This window comes from Drosophila melanogaster, chromosome 2R (assembly GCF_000001215.4).
Source record: "Drosophila melanogaster chromosome 2R".
Lineage (NCBI taxonomy): Eukaryota > Metazoa > Arthropoda > Insecta > Diptera > Drosophilidae > Drosophila > Drosophila melanogaster.
Window position 1 is genome coordinate 9,970,899 of NT_033778.4, and position 22,910 is coordinate 9,993,808.

Here is a 22,910-nt window from a genome sequence, read left to right on the forward strand (position 1 = left end):
AAACAAAGAAATCTTGCTTATTGTGCTGTATGGGTGGGTGTGTGGTACGGGTGTACAAGTATGATGGTGGAACTGTTGATGATTGACAATTGAGTTAATTATAGGTAGCCGCTTTTATCTTACCATTACCATGAACTTTTCAAAGGAACCATAATTTTTAATTTATTTAAAACGATCACAATGCGCGCCGTAATTTGAAGGCGCTTCACTGTGAACGGCTTTGTTTGCATAGCCAAGAAGAAGCATCGCAAGGTGTGGTGTGTGACTTGGCTTCAAAATCATATTATTGAAGTAGTTAAAAATAAATTCAGTTGTCGAATAAGTGGATTTCGTCATAAAAGAAAGAGTGCTGACGCATTTGAAGTGCACTCTTATCCCTTTCAACTCGTCTATTAAGTATTCAATGTGTCTTCAGCCCAAGTTAGCTTAAATCTAGCTGAATAGTCAGCACTGTCGTCATTTAATGCACGTGCGGCAAATTAAAAATAGACAAGAATGAGCGACTTTAACAAATATTGCGAAGGTTTTATTAGCTATAAGCCTGCCAAGACGGCCTGATTAATCCGTACATCCTGCAGAAGCTGCGAGGGAAGCGCTTCCGGACTCGGAAGACGAGGAAGACATCGGCGATGAGGACACTTGTAGCGCACAGGATCTTGCCGCCGAATTCCAGCTGAAGTACAAGCCGCAGGACGAAGTCAGTGTGTCCTTGCAGCGTGAATATGTTCTTAGCCTGGCCGCAGATCAAGGATTCTCACGGATGGCCGCCGGACTGTCCAATTCAGCAGTGCATATCTATAATTTGGATTCGGGCGCCGGGAAACTGGAGAACTTTAGCTATCTGCCGCCCACAGATTCGCCGCAGAGCGTAAGCATCTGTGGCGTTCGTTTCCTCGACGAAGGACCACACAACATCCTGGTCGGCACCACCGATGGCTACGTGCGCCTCTACGATCTGCGGCTAAGAGGCGAACAGGCGCGGTTCAAGTACACGCAGCACCCTAATGTGCCTCCGGTGCCCAAATCGCTTTCGTGCTTCGACAGAAACGCCAACGGTCGGATTATTTGCTGCGGCACCGAACAGTTTCACAGCAACGCGTTCCTCGTGTTCTTCGATGTTCGGGAGCGCCAGCAAATGGGCGTCTACTTCGAAAGCCATGAGGACGATATCACCTCGTTGCGGTTCCATGCCCAGAATCCAGACCTTCTGGCCACGGGCAGTGTGGACGGGCTAGTAAACGTGTTCGATGTGAAGGAGCCGGACGAGGATGAAGCACTGCTTAACACCTTCAACACGGAGAGCAGTGTGGCCCGGTTGGCGTGGCACAGAAACGTCTACGACAAGGACATCATATCCTGCGTCACGACCACTGGCGATTTCAAGAGCTACGAGTGCGAGGAGGGCGACGAGGTGGCATCCTTCGAGCGGCCGGATGTTACGGCGGCAATAAGGAGAAAAAAAGCCGCAAACTTCAACCTGATAAATGCCCACAATCAGGAAGACGGAGGAGTCTTTCTGTTGGCGGGCACCAACTTCAACAAGGGGTTCGTTATTAACTGACTTTGGCCTAATACCCAAGCAACTGAATAACCTTCTTTCAGCGAGATCCTGCGCTCCGTTAGCGTTACCTCGAAGAACAGCCTCCAGCCATTGGCCAATTTCCAGGGAAACAAGCAGATCGTCAGAGATAGTCTTTTCGATTCAAAGAGAAGTTTACTTTTTACAGGCGGAGAATCCGGCATTGTTACGGTTTGGGCACAGGACGCAAGTGGAACGGCGTTCAGCAGTGAAAAACTGAAGGCCAGGAAGGAGAAGAAATCACGCAAGCAAGCGCCATATTAAATGTGTATTTATGTTTTAAATAAAGGTTTTCTAAATACGAAATTTCAAATTTAATGGGTAGCAGCGTTGCCAGATAAAGGGACATGTTTACTGGCTGACAGGAGCTCACTGATGTGAGCGTATGTCTACGAGAGCTGCTTACGTAATTTGAGAAAGTGTTGCATACTTTTGAGATTGCGTTTGAGCTACGTTACTTACATTTTTCCCACATGAGTCGGGCATACACATATGTAAATAAAAATTGGGTTCACTGTATATAAAATAGAGTATAAATTATTCATCTTATCTAACAAATATTAGAAATAATCAAAACACCTTATAAGTTTATCGAATTTACGAATTTACGAATTTATTTCTACATATAAATGTTGACCGCCATTTGGACTCCACTTAACCGCTTAATTTGCTTAAGTAACATAAGTAACTTTTAAGATTAATAGTATTGTATTTTGAATGGTAAAAGTCCATCCTAATCTATTGAAAAAATCCGAAGGAACCAAAGTCATTCAAAGTTGATTCAATTCACCCCCACCCTGCGCACTCAGTGCTCAATTTCTGCTCGCAGCAAGGTCTGCTGAGTAAAAAATTAGCACATCCTCAGCGCAGATAAACGCATCCTTAAAACACCCCCTGGCCATCCCACAAGCTAGCCATCCATCCATCCGTTCATCCTGCATCCGCATCCCTTCGCACAGAGAGCGGCCCAATTAGTGCTGCAGTAGGCATTTCGAATCCGTACCCACAAATCGGCTAATCCGCTGCCACTGCCTGCCGGCCCAGAGTCCAAAAGTCCTGTGTGCAATGTCCAGATTTCCGAGTCGCAGAGTCTAAATGTTGACAAATACAACACCTACGATACAAATAAAATTGCTACAGAAGTACCACCTAAAAACGGGCACAACCGGAACGACTTAATTTTCTCAAATTTACAGAAACAGACGATGACATAGGAATGGGAATGGTGATGGTGATGGAAACACAGGAAGATATCTCGACGCCGCCACTGAAGCTGTGGGTTTGCTCCTGCCGAGCGAATCCAACGCGAGTAGGGTCCCATTCGGGGCCCGAGTAGCCAGAGTCCTGCAGCTCACTCGAAACCGCCACTCACCGTGGCTAATTGCCCATCAATAAAGGGCCCGGGCAGTGAGGAATTCCTCCGAAAGTCGGGTCCTCCGTTCTCCAGCCGAAGATTTTTTCGAGCAACCAAAATATTATGGTGTGCCCCGCTGTTCTCGCACAGTCAGCGCGAATTTGCTGCGGTGAGTCGATGCTGTTTCGCAGGACCTTCTTCCATTTTCGTCTCCCTCTTGCTCAGCCTGTCCCTGTTCCTCTGCAGTTCCCTATCTCCTGATGCCTGTGCTCCTTTGGCGGCACTGTGTCCTGTCGTCGTTGTTTTCCTGTGATTTGACATGTCTGTTAGCAGGATGCCTGACCCTGAGGCCGAGCCCTGGTCTCAGTGTCCACTGTTCCACTTTGATGTGATTCGTCAGTGCGGTGGACTACTGCTACTGCTCTCTTGCTGGACTGCGTCTTGAGTCCTGTTCGGCTGCCCCCTCCCGTGACCTCTGACCCTGCACTCTGCGGCTTTCCAGCGGCGTTTGTTGGCGAATCTGACCCCGAGCTCCTGCTGCTCCTTCGCTCCTTCGCTCCTTCTCCGCATCTCCGCTCTTTGGACTTCGTACGAATCAAAATTGGTCACAGCACCGAGTGAATTGCCCCGGAGACCGCAATGCGCTGTATTTATAGTAAACGTGTCCGATTGATTTGGCCACCCGTGGCGGCTCTGTCACAGATGCCTCAATTTGCATCTATCGAATGGTTTACATGGCTCTAAAAAGGTACCTCGATGGGTTGGTCACAATGTGGTGGCCTCTCAACATTGCAAGGCTCTTACTTGTGAATTATTAAGTTATTAACTGCTGCGATGTAAGTCATGGCAGTTTCTGTTTTCTTTATAGGATATATATAGGAAGGATTAAAGGAGGCATGTACAATAATATGAGTATGATTTAGCTCAAATTCCAAATATGATAAAAGTACAAAGCATACGATAATATAATCAAATTACGCTGACAATCACGATAATGTTCTTGTAGTAGTATTTGTGTAATATTTATGTTTTTTTAAGATAAGAAACGGTAATAAAATCCACGTAAGTGTAAAAAATGGATGCCCTAATCTATGCCATGATGTGTTCTACTTTCGAGATTTCGCCTCTGCCCTCATTGATGGTTTCCCGGGGCTACTTGGCCCAAAAATCCCGGCCGTCCAAAAAGACGATCCTTAAAAAAGAAACCGCTAATCATTGGGCCGCACAAAGAGCGGACAATCGCTCACCTAATTATTTGGCCCGATTGTGAGGAGCGGACAGTCGGCTCGTGGACGCTTTTTGTGGCCTCTTTTTGTTTCGACAAAAAGCGAGCCAATTTTTTTTCTTTCTGGGCCACTTTGTTGCTCTTTTTATGAGTTTTTTCCATTGTCAGTTTTTCCGGGCCTGTCTCGCAGCCCTCGATTCCCGCGATGCCTGCCCTACAAACCTCCTAATTACGGCAGTTAGTCGTTGTCCGGGACAGGAGAGTATGCGGAAGGACATGCGTGAGTTTATTGCCCGCTCGAATTTCCACTAAAAATTGGGCCGAAAAAAAAACAACTAGGTAGGACTAGGAACTGCAAACTAGCAAAGCGGACGCGCCTTTTTATTGGTGCACCTTCGGCGGAACCGCAGGATAACAGCAGTAAAAGCGACGACGAGGACACAAGGATCCTCGAAATCGAGAGCGACCTCGCTGCATTAGAAAACTAGATCAGTTTTTTGTTTTGGCCGACCGATTTTTGTGCCCGGTGCTCTCTTTACGGTTTATGGCCGCGTTCCCATTTCCCAGCTTCTTTGTTCCGGGCTCAGAAATCTGTATGGAATTATGGTATATGCAGATTTTTATGGGTCCCGGCGATCCGGTTCGCGGAACGGGAGTGTCCTGCCGCGAGAGGTCCTCGCCGGCGATCCTTGTCGCCCGTATTAGGAAAGTAGATCACGTTTTTTGTTCCCATTGTGCGCTTTTTTCGCTGCGCTAGTTTTTTTCCCCGAACCCAGCGAACTGCTCTAATTTTTTAATTCTTCACGGCTTTTCATTGGGCTCCTGGAAAAACGCGGACAAGGTTATAACGCTCTACTTACCTGCAATTGTGGCCATAACTCGCACTGCTCTCGTTTTTAAGATCCGTTTGTTTGTGTTTGTTTGTCCGCGATGGCATTCACGTTTTTACGAGCTCGTTCCTTCGGGTCCAAAATTATGCCAGTTTGTTTTGTCTCTGGCAATTATTGGAAATTTCATTGGGTCGATTTCGCTGCCTTCCTTGCTCTTCCCTTGAGAAAAGTGAATAGGTTGTGCCATAAAAATCGCTGCTCCTGAAGACCAAATGAAATGGATTTGTGTAAGCATTAAAAACGCGAGGCAAGCCCCAAGATTCCTCCACTGCTTTTTTTATATTGCCCACTGCTAAATGCAGCTAATTCGTCGATTGTTTAAAAATTAAATTACTTATGTTGCCATTCATACATCCCCTCACATTTTATGGCCATTTGAGTGCGGGGTGCACAGTTCTGTCTTAAGTGGCGGATGGAAACCACCACATTTACTCGAGGGATGATGTGCTCTAATATCTCCTCATCAAATGGGATGGTTTCTATGGAAAGGCAAAATCGTTGTAAAGTGAGGCGGAGTTAAAAAATACCTTGTTATAGCCTTTTTAAAATAACACAAGATCGTTCGAATTGACTAGAAATATCAAAGTCTTTTTGTATTGAAGCGAGTGTAGTCTCAATTTATGCTTAATTTTAAGAAATACATCTCTTTATTAGCCCCAAAATGAAACAAATGGTCTACTAATTAAGCAAGTCAACAGAATTTTTATGCAATTATTCAAAATGAAATAATATATACATAAGATGTTTTTGGGAATCTGTCATGGGGTTTCTGAAATAGGTTTGCCAAACAAATTTTAAGTATAAATGTATACATATGTCAACTAATAAATTTAGCAAATAAAATGTACCTGCAAGTATCTATAAATTTATTGGACCAATTTTGTGTAAAAAACTGAACTGGCACTCTTCCCAAGAATGGGACTTCGAGGACTCCTTGCTGAATCACTTACTCAACCCATTCCAACTCATCCAATCCGCGCAATCATCATAAATTTTGGCCTTTTTGTTGTAATTGTTTTATGGCAGAAATTACTCAATCATCAAGCATAATTCCCTCGTTTTCGCCGTTTTATTGCCAATTTTTGCACTGCCTTTGCCTTTTTCCCGCCCTTTCCTCAGCGTTTTGCGAATCTTTGCCGGCATTTCTATTGCGCGGACAATCCGGCCAGTGTGTTGGCCATTTACTTGCCATGATGACGGGCATAATCAGCGAGATCGGCGCTTTGTGAGTGCAGAATGTGCAATAAAGCGGCAACAATCGGCAGGGATTCGCCTTCCCATATTCCGGGTATTGCCGGCCCGGGAAAATGCGAAAGTGTTTGCGGATCGAGATGGAAGATAGAGGATTGAGTATTGAAACGAGGAAGGTACTTCCGCCGGCGGACACTTTCGCCTAACCAAGCCAATCCAACCCATCCCAATCCAATCCAACCCACCCGATCGCCATAAAGGGTATTTACTGTCGCTGCCGCAGAGCCTCGCTTGACGACTTAACCCAAGCGGTCGTTTCGCGTCCATTCTCCGGACGGAGTCAAAGACAAAGGCCGGCGGAGGTGGACAATAGGCAAGGTTGTTGCTTGTGGGTAGGGTTTGAGCTATGAGCTATGAGCTGTGAGCTGTTAGCCCTGAACCCCGAACCTCGAGAATTGAACCTTTCCCGGGGCAAGAAGGCTTGCATGTGGGCCTTTTCCAGGTCGGCCAGTAGGTAGAGTTGTTGCGATGCGGCTATGCCGGGCGAGTTAATGCCAATGCAAATTGCGGGCGCAATATAACCCAATAATTTGAAGTAACTGGCAGGAGCGAGGTATCCTTCCTGGTTACCCGGTACTGCATAACAATGGAACCCGAACCGTAACTGGGACAGATCGAAAAGCTGGCCTGGTTTCTCGCTGTGTGTGCCGTGTTAATCCGTTTGCCATCAGCGAGATTATTAGTCAATTGCAGTTGCAGCGTTTCGCTTTCGTCCTCGTTTCACTTTCGAGTTAGACTTTATTGCAGCATCTTGAACAATCGTCGCAGTTTGGTAACACGCTGTGCCATACTTTCATTTAGACGGAATCGAGGGACCCTGGACTATAATCGCACAACGAGACCGGGTTGCGAAGTCAGGGCATTCCGCCGATCTAGCCATCGCCATCTTCTGCGGGCGTTTGTTTGTTTGTTTGCTGGGATTAGCCAAGGGCTTGACTTGGAATCCAATCCCGATCCCTAGCCCGATCCCAATCCCAATCCCAATCCCTTGTCCTTTTCATTAGAAAGTCATAAAAACACATAATAATGATGTCGAAGGGATTAGGGGCGCGCAGGTCCAGGCAACGCAATTAACGGACTAGCGAACTGGGTTATTTTTTTGCGCCGACTTAGCCCTGATCCGCGAGCTTAACCCGTTTTGAGCCGGGCAGCAGGTAGTTGTGGGTGGACCCCACGATTTTTTTGGCCAAACCTCCAAGCTAACTTGCGCAAGTGGCAAGTGGCCGGTTTGCTGGCCCAAAAGAGGAGGCACTATCCCGGTCCTGGTACAGTTGGTACGCTGGGAATGATTATATCATCATAATAAATGTTTTGCCCAACGAAACCGAAAACTTTTCAAATTAAGTCCCGGCAACTGGGTTCCCATTTTCCATTTTCCATGTTCTGCGGGCAGGGGCGGCCATTATCTCGCTACAGCAGTTCCCAAATGGTTATGGCTGGACACCCCTGCCGCCGCTCCAACGGGGTGGATGAAGCCCCCAAAACCCGAAAGTCATGGCAGCCATGGCAGTGTGGGGCTGTTAAACGTGCGGCATAATATTAAGACTTCATAAAAGCGCAAATAATTCGCTGGCAGGCGATCGATAATACATACATACAAATATATAGTGGGATACACACACTCTCTGCCGGCAAACACACACCACCCGACCCGACTGAGCGGCATAATGCCATATCATTCTTGATGAAGCCGATAAAATCCCATTATTAAGGGGGCCCGCCCGTCCCGCTCGCTCCTGCGGAGCAACCGCCTGCGGGCGGGCGAGACAAAAGATTCGCTCATCCGCTATGAATACCAAATCGGAACTCTCTCTCTCTCCAGCTCGGGAGTGCCATGGCCAGCATGGCCAGGACCTCCTCATGGTCCTGCCGAGCAGAGAACGCGGCTCCATCCCGCTGCTCCGGGTCCTGCTCCTCCGCTTTGTCCCGCCTCGTTATCGCCGCTCAGCACCGAGAGCACAGCAGCGCATCCACTCTCAGCACCGCACGATTAGCACCGTTCCGCTCAGGCTGTCCCGCTCGCACCTGCCTGGGTCGCTGCGATTGGCCGCTCCCAGCGACGGCGGCCATTTGCCTGCAGAGCGCAGCGGTATAAAAGGGCGCGGGGTGGCTGAGAGCAGCACACTCGAGCTGTGACCGCCGCACAGTCAACAACTAACTGCCTTCGTTAATATCCTCTGAATAAGCCAACTTTGAATCACAAGACGCATACCAAACATGCACGGATACCGAACCTACAACATGGAGAGCCACCATGCCCATCACGACGCCAGTCCCGTGGACCAGAAGCCCCTGGTTGTGGACCTCTTGGCCACCCAGTACGGCAAGCCCCAGACACCGCCTCCCTCGCCAAATGGTAAGTTTAAAGATAAAGCCGAGCAAACGTGACGAGTTACTTACACCCAATCTTTCCTCTGTCCAAAACAGAATGCCTATCCAGTCCGGATAACTCCTTGAACGGCAGCCGCGGCTCGGAGATTCCCGCCGACCCGTCGGTACGCCGCTATCGCACCGCCTTCACCCGTGACCAGCTGGGTCGCTTGGAGAAGGAGTTCTACAAGGAGAACTACGTGTCCCGTCCCCGTCGCTGCGAACTGGCCGCCCAGCTGAACCTCCCGGAGAGCACGATCAAGGTGTGGTTCCAGAACCGCCGCATGAAGGACAAGCGTCAGAGGATCGCCGTCGCCTGGCCCTACGCAGCCGTCTACTCCGATCCCGCCTTCGCCGCCTCCATCCTCCAGGCCGCCGCCAACAGCGTGGGCATGCCCTATCCGCCCTACGCCCCCGCTGCTGCCGCCGCTGCTGCCGCCGCCGCTGCCGTGGCCACCAATCCGATGATGGCCACCGGAATGCCCCCGATGGGCATGCCCCAGATGCCCACAATGCAGATGCCCGGACACTCGGGACATGCCGGCCATCCATCGCCCTACGGACAGTACCGCTACACGCCCTACCACATCCCCGCCCGCCCGGCGCCGCCACATCCCGCTGGTCCTCATATGCATCATCCGCACATGATGGGATCCAGCGCAACGGGATCGTCGTACTCCGCCGGTGCCGCCGGCCTTTTGGGCGCTCTGCCCTCCGCCACCTGCTATACCGGACTGGGTGTGGGTGTGCCCAAGACCCAGACGCCGCCGCTGGATCTGCAGTCGTCGTCATCGCCGCACTCCTCCACGCTGTCGCTCTCGCCAGTGGGATCCGATCACGCCAAGGTGTTCGACCGCAGTCCAGTGGCTCAATCCGCTCCATCAGTTCCTGCTCCCGCTCCACTGACCACCACCAGCCCGCTGCCCGCTCCAGGCCTCCTGATGCCCAGTGCCAAGCGGCCTGCCTCCGACATGTCGCCGCCGCCGACGACAACTGTGATTGCGGAGCCCAAGCCGAAGCTCTTCAAGCCCTACAAGACTGAGGCGTAAGCCCGCGATCCACACACACTCTCTCCCCCCCCCCCATGCTCCCCCAAAAGATTGTACAAACTAGTCTTAGTCAGCCTCATCTATTTATTCCCGAAGATTGTACAGATTGTAGAGTAGCTAATTGTAGTCATAATTAAGGCGCAAAATCAAATTAAGAAATAAATGCGAAAATAACATTGAAAATTATACGACACACACTGTTTATTTGAACTACCTGGTACCTGGTATTATCTACATATATATCAACATATATTCATATACCTGAGCTGAATCGCTTTTATGGACCTGGCTCTCTGGATTAGCTGTGGAGAAACCTGGCGGGACAGCTGCGCTGCTGACTGCTGACCTTCCCAGGGAAACTGTGGCAAATCGAACGGAAGAGCGGCAGAGCGGCAGAGCCGCAGAGCGTGCCGAGTGTCCTTCGGAGTGGCCACCCACAATCAGGAGTAAGGGTTCCCGATGCGGCACCGGCGGGGAAGGGAACAACATCCACGGGGGATTGGCACAAGCCAATGGCTTATTAATGCGATCCGAACGGATCCAAGCGGGAGGGCCCATTGCAAATGCAGAGCCACCCCGCTGGGCGGCGACCTTGGCGAGGAGTTGGGCCCACTCCCTGCCACGCGTCAGGTTGCATTGCCAATGGAATCAATTTCGGTGTCCTCGGATTGCATTGGGCTCGGCTAATTAATTGTCACCTCACCCGTTGAGTGACTTTTTTGTTTGTTGGTCCTGGCCTTATGTTTGCTTTCTCTTCTCCATCGCCAGGCAATTGTCATAATTGAGAAATCATCGGAAGGACGAGCCAGTGCGAGAAAGAGACAGAGAGAGAGAGAGAGAGGGCTGGTGGTAGAGTCCTTCTCGAATCAAATCCCAATTTAATTACCGTGCAAAACATGTGTTTCAATTGCTCAGCCGTGGTGTAAAGGGGTGTCAATTGCTCATAATCCCACAGCTAAAAAACGAGAGTCAACCCAAAGGCAGGATAAACGATGGGTAAACGATGCGAGCGAGGCACAAGGATGTAGATACCAGCCACGGATGCTGATACACCCAGCCAGCCACCCCTGATCCCGGCTGTGTCTAATATCTAATTGAGCGCCTGGCATCAAAACATGTTTTGACACTTGCCAGCCGAGCCAAATGGGCATAAAAAATGGTCCTTGAAGTGTTATCCTTGCAGTTGGAGTGCCACGCACACACCCCTTTCCTTTGCTGGTGTTTTGCGGAGTTTCGTCTCGTGTTTTCACTTGGGGGATGCGAACACACAAGTGGCAGCATTTTATGATTTGATAATAAAGATACGCGCCACGGTTCCGCCCTGGGGAATTCCCCAGCAGATTCGGATACAGTAAATTAAAAAATAGCCAAACAGGAAATCTCTGCAGGATTGCCGGCGGGGGAATCCGATTGCTGGGTGGTTGACGCGACGTGGCGCAGGTTGATAATTAATCATATGGGGATTAGGGATTAGGCTTGTTGAAATCCAGAAATCATCAAGTTGTTTATTGCAAAATTATGCGACTAGCTGCCCGAATGGCAGGCGAGAGGATTAGTTTGTCCAAAGGGCAGATGGGAACTGATGAATCCGAATATCACATCTACAGCTGCTCGTCCGGCGGCATAAAAGAGTTAACTGATTTCGAGGGAGTAAGTGTGATATTATTATCAATTAGGCATTCGCCTCTAATTCGACATATTCTCCGCCAAAGAAACGAGAATCTCGATATTTCCAGCGTTTATGGGGGCAATCAATGCTGCGATCCAGTGGATACATGACCGCGCAGATGCCCAGATACCCAGATACTCAGATACTTAGATACACAGCCATGAATGGGTGCCACTTCATGCGAAGTTCTCCCACGAAACAATGCATTATTCAAGAGCCAAGGCTCTACGCATTTACCATATGATGTGCAAACAAAATTAAGTTTTATTGGGGCGTGATGAGTGGTGAGCGAGGAACTAGGGATTGTCGAGGATGGGTTTCTGTTTCGGTTTCGGTTTCTGTTTCTGATTTCTTTTAATAGTGAATTAGCACCTCGGAATCGGGCGTTTATGGCGCAAACTCTCCTCTTACCAGCTGCGGAGCCGACAAAAGGCAGCTTTTGTGGCCAAGACGACCGCAATTCGGTCTCTCCATCGATTTATGAGCTACGAATTTCACACTAACTGTCAATGAATATAAAGTGATCATCAGAGGGCGAGGCGAGGTGGATCTCCCGCCGGTGGACACGGCGAGATCTGAGGCTGGAGCCGGGAATCTGGTTGTTATCCAATCCCATGCCTAGCCATAGAGAGCCAGTGAGATTCCCAGAGCTGAATACTCCAAACTGCGATACTCCATTCACGTGGTAATTGCAGTCCGAGAGCTGAGAGCGCTAAACGAAGTCGAAAATGCTTTATGACCCTGCCAATAGATGAGGGGTTTTGCAATCAGCCAGCGAATGAATAAACATCTTTGTAAAATGATGATGCCAGCACTGAAATAATTTCACACGTTTCTCGCACACACAGCATCTATCTAGTGTGTGTATGCGTCATGAGGGGCAGAGATTCGGTTTCGGACGCGGAATCGAAATCGGATTCAGATACTTTATTGGCATGGTATTTGCCAATTTGCACGCTGTCCATTAACGGACCATGCGCCGTTTATCGGACTCGTATGCGAGCCATTCTGCCAATCCATTTTCATGGATATTAACGCACTGATAATCGCGACAATCAAACTCGTGTTTAGCCAACAGTCGCAGCATTTCCATACCATGGGGGTGGTCTCTGCTGGGTGTTGCGAATGCGACGCCAATTGGTCAGGGTTCACTGTAAATGGCCCAGCCAAATGGGAAGCGGCAGTTGAGGAGCGCCCGAATCAATTGCCCTGATGGATGCTGCGGCTGTCCAAAGTTGCAGCTTTTCGGGTCACTCCGCGCTGGGGCTGGAGGGCTATAAATCCGCAGGCCAGATAATGAAACTAGAATGATTGAGGCAATCACTGGTGTGGCCAGCAGTCTGCTGGCGGAGTTTCCTACGCTCTGCGCATGTCCTGGATACACACAGCTCGGCGCACATAGCGATAGATACAGATGCAGATACAGATACAGAGGCAGATAGATACGTATGCGGATACATAGAGCACGTTACATTATGTGGCGAAGGACTGGCGATTACCGATTCCGCAGTTCAGGACCTCTGGATTTGCGATCCTGCGCACGACGTGTCAACTTTATTGCGGTTTGACTTTGCCGCGGCCCCTCGAAACTCACAAACGTATCCTGGAACCCAGGATCCCTGGGCTCTGGGCTCTGGACTATCCGCCGACCCTCCATATCCATGATTTACAATTCTCGTTTTTTTCGCGTTATTTTTTTAGGGGCTTTAATGACCGTCGTAAAGCCGCAGGAGGACCAGGACCAGGACTCTGCTCACATTTCGCGCACTGATTCTAAAAAATGAAATCATTTTTTCTTGAATTTCACGGCGCGCCTCGAGCAGGACTCTTTGTTCTCGGCCAGGCAATTGTCCTTTTTTGCGCTCAGCTCTCAGTTTTTTCGTCCAGCGGGCATTACCTACACGGCGTTTTATGGCGGAGATGATATTCGCCTGGGATCGGTTCCGTTTTTTAGGCCATAAAAATTAGGCGGCATAAAAAAACTGCATTGGAATTCTAGTTCTAGTTTCAAGTTTTTAGGTTTCCAGGTTTCTGCCAGCCCGCCTAGATTCGCATTTCGCGGAATTCGGAAGCGGAACAGAATGCCAGAATGGTCAGAATCCTGGCTGACCTTGCCTTTTGGCCAGGGGCCGTAAAAAAATTGACTCGCTGCGGTGCGCGGAATATTTTTTAAATCTGACTTTCCAACAATCTCTGATCTGGGTTCGAATCGTAAAAAAAAAGCAGAACAAAAAGCGGGCATTTTCGTCGGCAAATGATCTGTTAATGGGCCGGGCTAAAAAACTAAGTCACAAAGTCACAAGGTTGTCCGGTAAATTGACCCGGTTAAGAATGTCTGTCTGTACCGAGAAGGATGCAGGACATTCAGCACTTCAAAGCTCCCACCGCTCGAAGGATTCCCCCGAAGATTCACACGGCTGGCGGGGGGGATCAACGTTTGATCAGAAACCGCCGGCGGCTGTTAACGGCCACAAAAAGCAAGTGACATGCAAATTAGGCAGATTACTGCTGGCCAGCAAGGTCAGGCCGCCCTTAATGGGCGTGACCGCTGGATCTACCTCCCTCCCCACCCCTGCCCTTCAACGGCAAAGGAACCGACAACGGCAGCAATACGATCACCACAACCACCGATCGATCGATCGAGTGACCTTCGACCTGCCGCATTGTTATCTGCGTGCTGCGATTTTTTCTTCATTTTTCACAGGCCATTTGCGTGCGCTCCTGCTGTCCTTGGTGTGTCCTTTCAGCATGCGTGTCCTTTTTAGCATGCTAAAAATCAAGCGATCAAGAATCTGCGCGATCTTAGCCGGAATCGGGATTAGTCGTTTATGGCCCACGCCCTCAATCCTCCATAAAACACTAAGCGCTTTCGCCTAATGTATGTATCTCTTCATATCTGGAAATCTCACTATGGGTGTGGGTGTGGGTATCTGTATCTGTATCTATATCTGTTGCTGTGATGAATAAATAACTTCTTAATGGGATGCTGCTCAAAATGGCTCCCACTCATCCCCATTGGCGGCTGGGAGAGTCGTTGGGCATCCGGAAGCGGGGGCAGCCAAAAATATACCCACATCCCATGGATGCCATCAATTAGCATACAATTAAAAAATGCTTAAACAGGGAAATCGTCTTGGGATGCGAGTGGTTCGGCCGCAGATGCAGCCGCAGCAGCATTTGTATCTCCAAGTGGCGGGCAGCAGATCAAAGCGACGACAACATAATTGCTGCTTCACTTCACAGTTCTCAGGCACTTAAGATATACATATGTATGTTGCATACATATCTATTGCGAGTCCGGATCTGCAGCTTCCCCTATCGATCTTCCCTGTTTTTTGTCTGACTGACTGACTGCCGGTGGGCCCTTGAGAAGCCATGGCGCCTGCTAATTGAGATCGCGGCGATCCTTTGGATGCCCACTTGAGGAGTTGTCCTTTAATGGGTGAGGCGCGGAAGTGCAGGACTTCCTGGTGTCCTTGAACGACCGGAGCTGATCTAAATACGGATCGGAATTGGGATCGAAATCGGGATATGCACAACACGGTAATGATAAGCAGGAGGATGCACTGTATCCGTACCTGAGCCCACTGATCCCCGGCAAGTCCGAGACAAATCCACAAATATTGTCAACTCTTTGGCTCTAATCTGAGGCCTAATCACTTCCCTGAAATGCATAATTGTGCCGCGGCTTTTGATACGCTCCTGGCGGAGAGGGAGATGAGGAAAGGATGCACGGGAACCGCAGCCAAGTGGCAGTCGAGATTGGCAAATCCGCCAGCGGACAATGCCCAGAGAATGGGCAACAAGTAGCGGCGAATTAGCAATCCTATCATGCTTTTATGGCCGGCCAACTCTTGCCCGCGCATCTCAGTTCATCCGAAGCGGGACCAGGTCCAGGTTCAAGTCGAGGTCCAGTACCCCTGCTATCCCGTCAACCCCTTTAGGGCGATAATCCTTCTAAATGTTTGCATTAATTTCGAGGCGTGGACGGATTAGGGCGTGCTGGCTGGGCGGAACCCGCAGCAGAAACCGCCGAGGACACTGCACCGACTGACCTGCAGCCTACAGATCTCTGATCTTCGATCTCTAATCCTTTCGCATTTGCAACTGACTTCTGCACTGGGTCCGCCCCTAATCCTTCCGCCGAGAAGGCGGCAGAGTCGCGAGGTACTGGCCCGGGGTAATGGGATTATCTGCGATTACCCCAGATGATCCGCAGAAAGTCAATCTGGTTCAGGGGCTAATTGTCAGCGAAGTCAACTAAATCCAATCCTTTCGCGCCCCCTTCTGTTTATTTGTTTGTTTTCGTTTGTTTTGAGAATTTCTGGCAATTAAGTTGCCCGTTTTGATGCGCGGGGGCGGGTGCATCAAATCCTTTCGGCATACCTGTCCTGCACAAATGCTGAATTCCGCATCCCATGGATACCCAGATATTCAGATATCCCAAGGCCGCAAAGTCAACAAGTCGGCAGCAAATTTCCCTTTGTCCGGCGATGTGTTTTTTTTTTAGCCATAACTCGCTGCATTGTTTGGGCCAAGTTTTTCTTCTGCCAAATTGCGGAGATGATGCGGGGATTATGCGCTGATTGCGTGCAATTATGGACATCCTGCGAGGCCCCGAGGAACTTCCTGCTAAATCCTTTCATCCGCCTACAGAACCCCTTTGTGTCCCGTTCGCCGGGAGTCCTTGACGGGTCCTTCGACTATTCGCTTACAGCAGCTTGCGTAAAATTTCATAACCCTACGAGCGGCTCTTCCGCGGAATCCCTGGCATTATCCTTTTTACCTCTTGCCAATCCGTTGGCTAAAAAACGGCTTCGACTTCCGCGTAACTGCTGGACAACAAAGACAAAAAACGGCGAAAGGACGGCGATTTCCAGGTAGCATTGCGAATTCCGTCAAACTAAAGGACCGGTTATATAACGGGTTTATATGGCCAGAATCTCTGCATCTCCACGACCGCCAGAAGCTGCGTAAAACTGCAGGCTCTGTTTTGATTTCTGCAACTTCAGTTAATTGCCCGGGATGGCCAGCAATTGCCGGCAATTATAAAACAGCGCAGATGTGACTCAGCTTCCATATCTAACTCTATATCTCATGCCGAAAATCTAGGGTGGGGAGCGGAGGGGCGGGGTGCGTGGGTGACTTGCCTGCCAGGGAAAGGGGGCGGGGGTTCAGCGGGTGATAAATGTGCGTGATTTGGAATGAATGCGCATCGATTAAAACCGCAGGGCAATCAATTTAGCGCCTTTTACGCCAAATTGGCTCGTACACAACCAATTAATGTCAGCGGGTGAACTGACACCATCGCCCACCACCGCATCCCCCTTTCCCCTGTTGGCCATCCACCCCCGAAAAACAATTACAACAACGAAGACAAGCAGAGGGACTGCTGCAGATTCCGCTCAATAAACCTCCAATAAAGCGAATCCAGCGTGAGGCGTCGACGTCTAATTGCTGTTAACTCGTCAACTAGGAGAACGCTCCATCCTCGCCGTTGTGCGGCTCCTTGGACGCCTGATTAAACGGATTGGAGATGCGAGGTGTACAGTCGAGCCTCCGTAAGGGCAACCAAAAGTAAAAAACATCGACTATTTGAAATACAAAGTTTTATATGTACATATAATTTATCAGGCTCCGGATGTAACTTAATTAAAACATTTCCTTTTCATAAAATATTGCTAGCTGATAGCTGCTCAAAAGAACAATAAAGGTAATAAATTATGTTTGCTTGCAAACAATTTTCAATCAAAAAAGTATGCGTTCCATCTTAGTTAATAATTAATTACCTGGATAAAGACTTTTGAAACATATCATAGCGTTTCTTTGCATATTCAATACTAACCAATTTTTTATAAATGGAGTTACACCGTTTGTCGTCTTGTCAAGTAGTATCTTCACAATAAGTATAATACAGAATCAAGATAGTAAAATAAAACAAAAAATCGTGTGAATAAATCAGAGCTAAAGACGTCGGACTGTACAGCAGAGTTTGGTGGAAAAGAGAGAAAAGCGAGGAGAGCGCTGTTTGCATCATACACCGCAATGAATGAGTGCCCCATAATTGTGACTTTGGGTCTGAGGCGGTTCCGCTGCCCTGCCCCCCGCTCTTCGCTGCTTCCTGCGCCGCGGAAGGCGACGGCCATCTTTATCAGCCACCCCGACTCCCCACTCCTCTTCATCGTCACCCTCATCGTCACAAAAACTGGTTTCCGCTCGCCACTTTCTTTTGCTCTCTGCGCAGGCGCTCTTCGAAGACAAGAGACTTGCAGGCGATTGGTTGAATTCGTTCTGCGTTTCTATGGAGTTTGCTCCCATTCTTTTGGGGGCAGCGACCACGCCCAATGACGCTGCTCTCCTCTCTGCCGACGTCGCTGTCACTCTCTTAAGTACTAAAAAATAAAACTGAAAGTAAAGCTAAATAAAACGCTGCCATAATTGGCATCGTTAATGCCAAAACCATGAATACTAAAAAGTTTTTACGAGCATAAGCTGCGATTGAGCAGTTATTGTAGGGACAGGTTGATGGCCGAGTGTTCTAGGGAAATGAATGAATGAAGATTTTTTCTTACTACCAAAACTTCTACAACTAAGTGAAATAGACGGATTGAGTTCTACATACTTCCTACATATATTTTAGATATAGACATAGCCGAAAAGTATGCTGCACTTTTTCAATAAAAACGTAAGCAGCTACGTTATCACGCATGGCTTCATAGCAGCGATCATCTGCCAGCGAGCATAGCCAAGTTAGGCACCTGCACACATTGCCACTCTTTCCTTTAGCGTTGCCACTTCAATTTCTTTTACAAACCATCGCAGCGTGTAATCGATATTTTCTAAGCCCAATCGATGAATGTCCGGTAACGCACATCACCAATCTGTTTCTGCTGCCTCATCTTTGAATTTGACTAAAAGTGCCGATTTCCAGCTCAACGAATAGTCCAAGTCGCGCCGAATTGTACAATTAAGTTAAAAAGTTCAACGTCAACTAGTTTATCATGGCAGATTCCAAGGGGTAAGTGAACTGGACGCCGAAATAGGCGCCGACTGTGTCGGTCCAAGTCGAAATTCACAAATTTCGCTCAGTCATTGAGCCGAAAAAAATACGCAAGGGCCACATCGCAGACATACTATTATTTAATTGTGAAAGGCTTTCGCCGATTTCCGCGAGACAAAGACATTTACCGCGACTTTTCCACTGCTCGGTTGCAAAATGTTGCGAAACTAGGGCAAACCTAAAAACCGAAGAAAAAAAAACGCCAGCGAGAATCGCCATTTGCAGTACGTTGTTGTTGTTGTTGGTGTTACTGCCCTTGCAGTTGTTGTTGCCGCTTGAAAACTTACGATTTCCCTTTGTTGTCCCAAAAATACAAGTCATCCTTTGCTGGAGGATACAATTTTCCGGTTGTTGTAGTTATAACTTTGGATACGAAAAACAATACTGCATACATATATGGCAGCTATTTCTATAATAAATCGCGAAAATCCTAAACTATATGCCGAAACCACTTATTTCAATGCTACCTATTAGTAATACCTTTTTTGATATTGCATTAATTCTAGAAAAGTCTTTGTGCTCCCTCAACTCGCCAGAAGTAAAAAAAAACATATCGTTTAAGTAACAATAAATGCATAATTTACCTCAAAGTTTAGAAATTATTATAACAAATGGCGCCAAAAAAGTTGGCATCGAATACAAGAAATACAAACATACTTTTATAACTAAAGACAATAAACAATTGTACTATTATTCCGATTAATATAGATTTTTATGAACGATATAGGGTGATAACCTTTTATGTTCAAAAATCTATCAATAAAGATTGATCGACATCATCACGTTAGCAACGAAAAATGATTCGGCAGGCCTAATTATCCAGATGCTTAGTTCCATTCCGTATTACTAGTGAAAGTAGTTTCCATAAATTTATCAAAACTAACAAAAAAGGCAATCCAAAAAAACAAAAAAAAAAACAAAAAAAACAATGTCTGGCGGCAAGAACGATAAGATGGATCATGATGGGGATACGAGGGACTTTATGCGGGGATATCACAGCGAGCAGGATGAGAAAATGAAGCCGAAAGACTCGTTCGATAAGCGGTTAGGCCAAATTATATATAAGACATAAGATATTTCTTTAGCGACGAGTCTTACGCGATGCTTTTTTCTTCTACCCTACAGTGAAGATCTGGCTACGGCGATCCTGAAGCGCAAGGACCGTCCCAACCGACTGATTGTGGAAGAGGCGCAGAATGACGACAACTCTGTGGTGTCGCTATCGCAGGTAAGATTCACTCTCCCAAAGGCCACGTCATCGCATGGCTAATTCACATGACTTGGCTGTTCTTTTTCCCCCTTAAACTATATCAGGCGAAGATGGATGAGCTGCAGCTCTTCCGTGGCGACACCGTGATTCTGAAGGGCAAGCGCCGAAAGGAGACGGTGTGCATCGTGCTCTCGGACGACACCTGTCCCGACGAGAAGATCCGCATGAACCGCGTGGTGCGCAACAACCTGTGCGTCCATCTTTCAGATGTGGTTTCCGTGCAGTCCTGCCCGGACGTCAAGTACGGCAAACGGGTGCGCATCCTGCCCATCGACGAAAGCACCGAAGGCGTTACCGGCAACCTGTTCGAGATCTATCTGAAGCCGTACTTCCTAGAGGCCTATCGGCCAATCCACATGGGCGACAACTTTATTGTGCGCGCCGCCATGCGTCCTATTGAGTTCAAGGTGGTGCTGACCGACCCGGAGCCCTACTGCATCGTAGCTCCCGAGACGGTAATCTTCTGCGACGGTGATCCAATTAAGCGCGAGGAGGAGGAGGAGTCCCTAAACGCCGTTGGCTACGATGATATCGGTGGTTGCCGCAAGCAGCTGGCCCAGATCAAGGAGATGGTTGAGTTGCCTTTGCGGCATCCATCGCTCTTCAAGGCCATTGGTGTGAAGCCACCGCGTGGTATTCTTATGTACGGTCCCCCGGGTACCGGTAAGACCCTGATTGCCAGGGCTGTGGCCAACGAGACCGGAGCCTTTTTCTTCCTGATTAACGGACCGGAGATCATGTCCAAACTGGCCGGAGAGTCGGAATCGAATCTGCGCAAGGCCTTCGAGGAAGCCGAGAAAAACTCGCCGGCTATCATCTTCATCGATGAGATCGACGCTATTGCCCCCAAGCGTGACAAGACCCACGGTGAGGTGGAGCGTCGCATTGTGTCGCAGCTTTTGACCCTGATGGATGGCATGAAGAAGAGCTCCCATCTGATCGTTATGGCTGCTACCAACAGGCCCAACTCCATTGACCCGGCCCTGCGTCGCTTTGGACGTTTTGATCGTGAGATTGACATCGGCATTCCAGATGCCACTGGACGGCTGGAGGTGCTGCGCATTCACACCAAGAACATGAAGCTGCATGATGATGTTGACCTGGAGCAGATTGCTGCCGAATCCCACGGACATGTGGGCGCTGATCTGGCTTCACTCTGCTCTGAGGCTGCCCTTCAGCAAATCCGTGAGAAGATGGACCTCATCGATTTGGAAGACGATAAGATCGATGCCGAGGTGCTGGCGTCGCTGGCCGTGACAATGGAGAACTTCCGCTACGCTATGACCAAGTCCAGTCCATCGGCGCTGCGTGAAACTGTTGTTGAGGTGCCCAACACCACCTGGACAGACATCGGAGGTCTGGAGAGCGTCAAGAAGGAATTGCAGGAGCTGGTGCAATACCCAGTGGAGCATCCGGACAAGTTCTTGAAGTTTGGCATGCAGCCCAGTCGCGGTGTCCTTTTCTACGGACCCCCTGGTTGCGGTAAGACGCTGCTGGCCAAGGCCATTGCCAACGAGTGCCAGGCGAACTTCATCTCAGTCAAGGGTCCCGAACTGCTGACCATGTGGTTCGGCGAGTCTGAGGCCAACGTGCGCGACATCTTCGATAAGGCCCGCTCGGCGGCTCCTTGTGTGCTCTTCTTCGACGAGCTGGACTCGATCGCCAAAGCCCGTGGCGGTAATGTCGGCGATGCTGGCGGCGCCGCTGATCGTGTGATCAATCAGATCCTTACCGAAATGGATGGCATGGGAGCCAAGAAGAATGTGTTCATCATCGGAGCCACCAATCGCCCGGACATTATCGATCCGGCCATCCTCCGTCCGGGCCGTCTGGATCAGTTGATCTATATTCCGCTGCCCGACGACAAATCGCGTGAGGCTATCCTGAAGGCTAACTTGCGCAAGTCGCCGCTGGCCAAGGAAGTAGACCTTACCTACATCGCCAAGGTGACGCAGGGCTTCTCTGGCGCCGATCTGACCGAGATCTGCCAGCGGGCTTGCAAGCTGGCCATCCGACAGGCCATCGAGGCTGAAATTCGTCGCGAGAAGGAGCGCGCCGAAAATCAGAACTCCGCGATGGACGTAAGTCATTTAGCTTAGCGCAAAAAATAAGAATGTTTATGTTTGACTATTTACCCATATAATCAGATGGACGAGGACGATCCAGTGCCGGAGATTACTAGCGCCCACTTCGAGGAGGCCATGAAGTTCGCTCGCCGTTCGGTGTCCGATAATGACATCAGGAAGTACGAGATGTTTGCCCAGACTTTGCAGCAGTCCCGTGGATTCGGACAGAACTTCAGGTGAGAATTGAAAGGCATTTCTTGTTGGAATCCAGGTTACTGATGATAGTGTATATGTTATTGCAGATTCCCCGGTCAAACCGGCAACACCTCAGGATCTGGTAACAACTTGCCAGTTAACTCGCCCGGCGACAACGGCGACGATGATCTTTACAGTTAGATTTCTAGTTTTACACCGCAAAACAAAACCACAAAATGGAACTTTTTAAATGAATTTTTTCCGTAAAACCGAGCAAGCAAAACCAATCACATTCGCATCCTGGACGCGGTAACTTACTACAGCAACCATTGGCTAAGACATCCAGCCGATGGCGAAATCAGATGACATACCCGATTCAATATTCACTTCTTTGATACCATCCTTACTCTTGGTCGCGGATACGTGCAGTAGGAGAAGGTTCCCATTTGGATTTGGGCTCGCCTAATCCGAAACCATTTTAATTGGCGAACTATTCCGCGCCTCACACTAATCATTCGTGCATTGTCGGTAGAGTGGCTCCGATATATGAGTTTCTATAAACATAATTATTAACGATACACATACACACATACATTTAAAGATAAATACATATATTAAACACCGTAAAATTATAAGTGTATTTGGAGCTACATTTTTAAGTGAATAAAAATTATAAATTCAACAAAATCATGTGCTTTAAATTGAAGAAATATTGAAAAATAGACGCAACGAGGTAATTGGGTGTTGAGATTAAAGAGCAAGAGTTACATAATCAATTATTTATTTTTGATAAGGTTCACTAGCAAAGTGGAACGTTGCTTTATTTTAACTGATCATTGGCCACAGTGCAATAAAATGCGTAATAAATTAAATTGGTCGGTACTCGTATGAGTGCAGTGAAAAAATATGTCTTCGTGCCTCGATTTCTGCAA

The 22,910-nt window shown here is 48.5% G+C and overlaps 3 protein-coding genes, 2 long non-coding RNA genes and 2 other non-coding genes across 12 annotated transcripts; 4 read left to right on the top strand and 3 right to left on the bottom strand.

Annotated features, from left to right (window-relative positions):
- Positions 1-244: 244 nt before the first annotated feature.
- On the top strand, positions 245-1,882 carry CG12134 (uncharacterized protein). Of its 3 annotated transcripts, none has more exons than NM_136698.3 (3): positions 245-523; positions 579-1,545; positions 1,603-1,882. In NM_136698.3, the coding sequence occupies exons 1-3, from the start codon at positions 496-498 to the stop codon at positions 1,841-1,843; spliced, it is 1,236 nt and encodes a 411-aa protein (NP_610542.1). In that variant the 5' UTR covers positions 245-495; the 3' UTR covers positions 1,844-1,882. The 3 variants fall into 3 exon arrangements, with proteins under 3 accessions (NP_610542.1, NP_001368943.1, NP_001369072.1); NM_001382018.1 differs by having other exon boundaries at positions 582-1,545; NM_001382019.1 differs by having other exon boundaries at positions 460-523.
- On the bottom strand, positions 499-1,854 carry asRNA:CR46453 (antisense RNA:CR46453). Its single transcript, NR_167842.1, has one exon.
- A 332-nt stretch (positions 1,883-2,214) lies between the features above and the next one.
- lncRNA:CR46455 (long non-coding RNA:CR46455) lies at positions 2,215-3,718 on the top strand. The gene has a single exon (NR_167846.1). It is a non-coding gene; the product is annotated as a long non-coding RNA:CR46455 (long non-coding RNA).
- A 2,379-nt stretch (positions 3,719-6,097) lies between these two features.
- Positions 6,098-8,686, bottom strand: asRNA:CR43948 (antisense RNA:CR43948). The gene has a single exon (NR_073868.1).
- On the top strand, positions 8,421-9,897 carry eve (even skipped). Its single transcript, NM_078946.4, has 2 exons — positions 8,421-8,655; positions 8,727-9,897. Exons 1-2 carry the CDS (start codon positions 8,517-8,519, stop codon positions 9,716-9,718), a joined length of 1,131 nt encoding a protein of 376 aa, NP_523670.2. The 5' UTR covers positions 8,421-8,516; the 3' UTR covers positions 9,719-9,897.
- Positions 9,898-17,226: 7,329 nt separating this feature from the next.
- On the bottom strand, positions 17,227-18,387 carry lncRNA:CR45324 (long non-coding RNA:CR45324). Its single transcript, NR_124494.1, has one exon. It is a non-coding gene; the product is annotated as a long non-coding RNA:CR45324 (long non-coding RNA).
- TER94 (Transitional endoplasmic reticulum 94) lies at positions 18,261-22,661 on the top strand. 4 transcript variants are annotated; one of them, NM_058021.4, is made up of 5 exons: positions 18,261-18,405; positions 19,573-19,675; positions 19,762-21,798; positions 21,865-22,019; positions 22,086-22,661. In NM_058021.4, the coding sequence occupies exons 1-5, from the start codon at positions 18,389-18,391 to the stop codon at positions 22,177-22,179; spliced, it is 2,406 nt and encodes an 801-aa protein (NP_477369.1). In that variant the 5' UTR covers positions 18,261-18,388; the 3' UTR covers positions 22,180-22,661.
- Positions 22,662-22,910: the final 249 nt, after the last annotated feature.

Excerpts from the sequence above, each read along its gene's own strand:
- CG12134 (NM_136698.3), top strand. The coding sequence starts at position 496 with ATGAGCGACTTTAACAAATATTGCGAAG. Across the intron at positions 524-578 it reads CTTTAACAAATATTGCGAAG|AAGCTGCGAGGGAAGCGCTT; the intron begins GTTTTATTAGCT and ends TACATCCTGCAG. Across the intron at positions 1,546-1,602 it reads GGCACCAACTTCAACAAGGG|CGAGATCCTGCGCTCCGTTA; the intron begins GTTCGTTATTAA and ends ACCTTCTTTCAG.
- eve (NM_078946.4), top strand. The coding sequence starts at position 8,517 with ATGCACGGATACCGAACCTACAACATGGAGAGCCACCATGCCCATCAC. Across the intron at positions 8,656-8,726 it reads ACCGCCTCCCTCGCCAAATG|AATGCCTATCCAGTCCGGAT; the intron begins GTAAGTTTAAAG and ends TGTCCAAAACAG.
- TER94 (NM_001103779.2), top strand. The coding sequence starts at position 19,400 with ATGGATCATGATGGGGATACGAGGGACTTTATGCGGGGATATCACAGC. Across the intron at positions 19,492-19,572 it reads AAAGACTCGTTCGATAAGCG|TGAAGATCTGGCTACGGCGA; the intron begins GTTAGGCCAAAT and ends TCTACCCTACAG. Across the intron at positions 21,799-21,864 it reads ATCAGAACTCCGCGATGGAC|ATGGACGAGGACGATCCAGT; the intron begins GTAAGTCATTTA and ends CCATATAATCAG.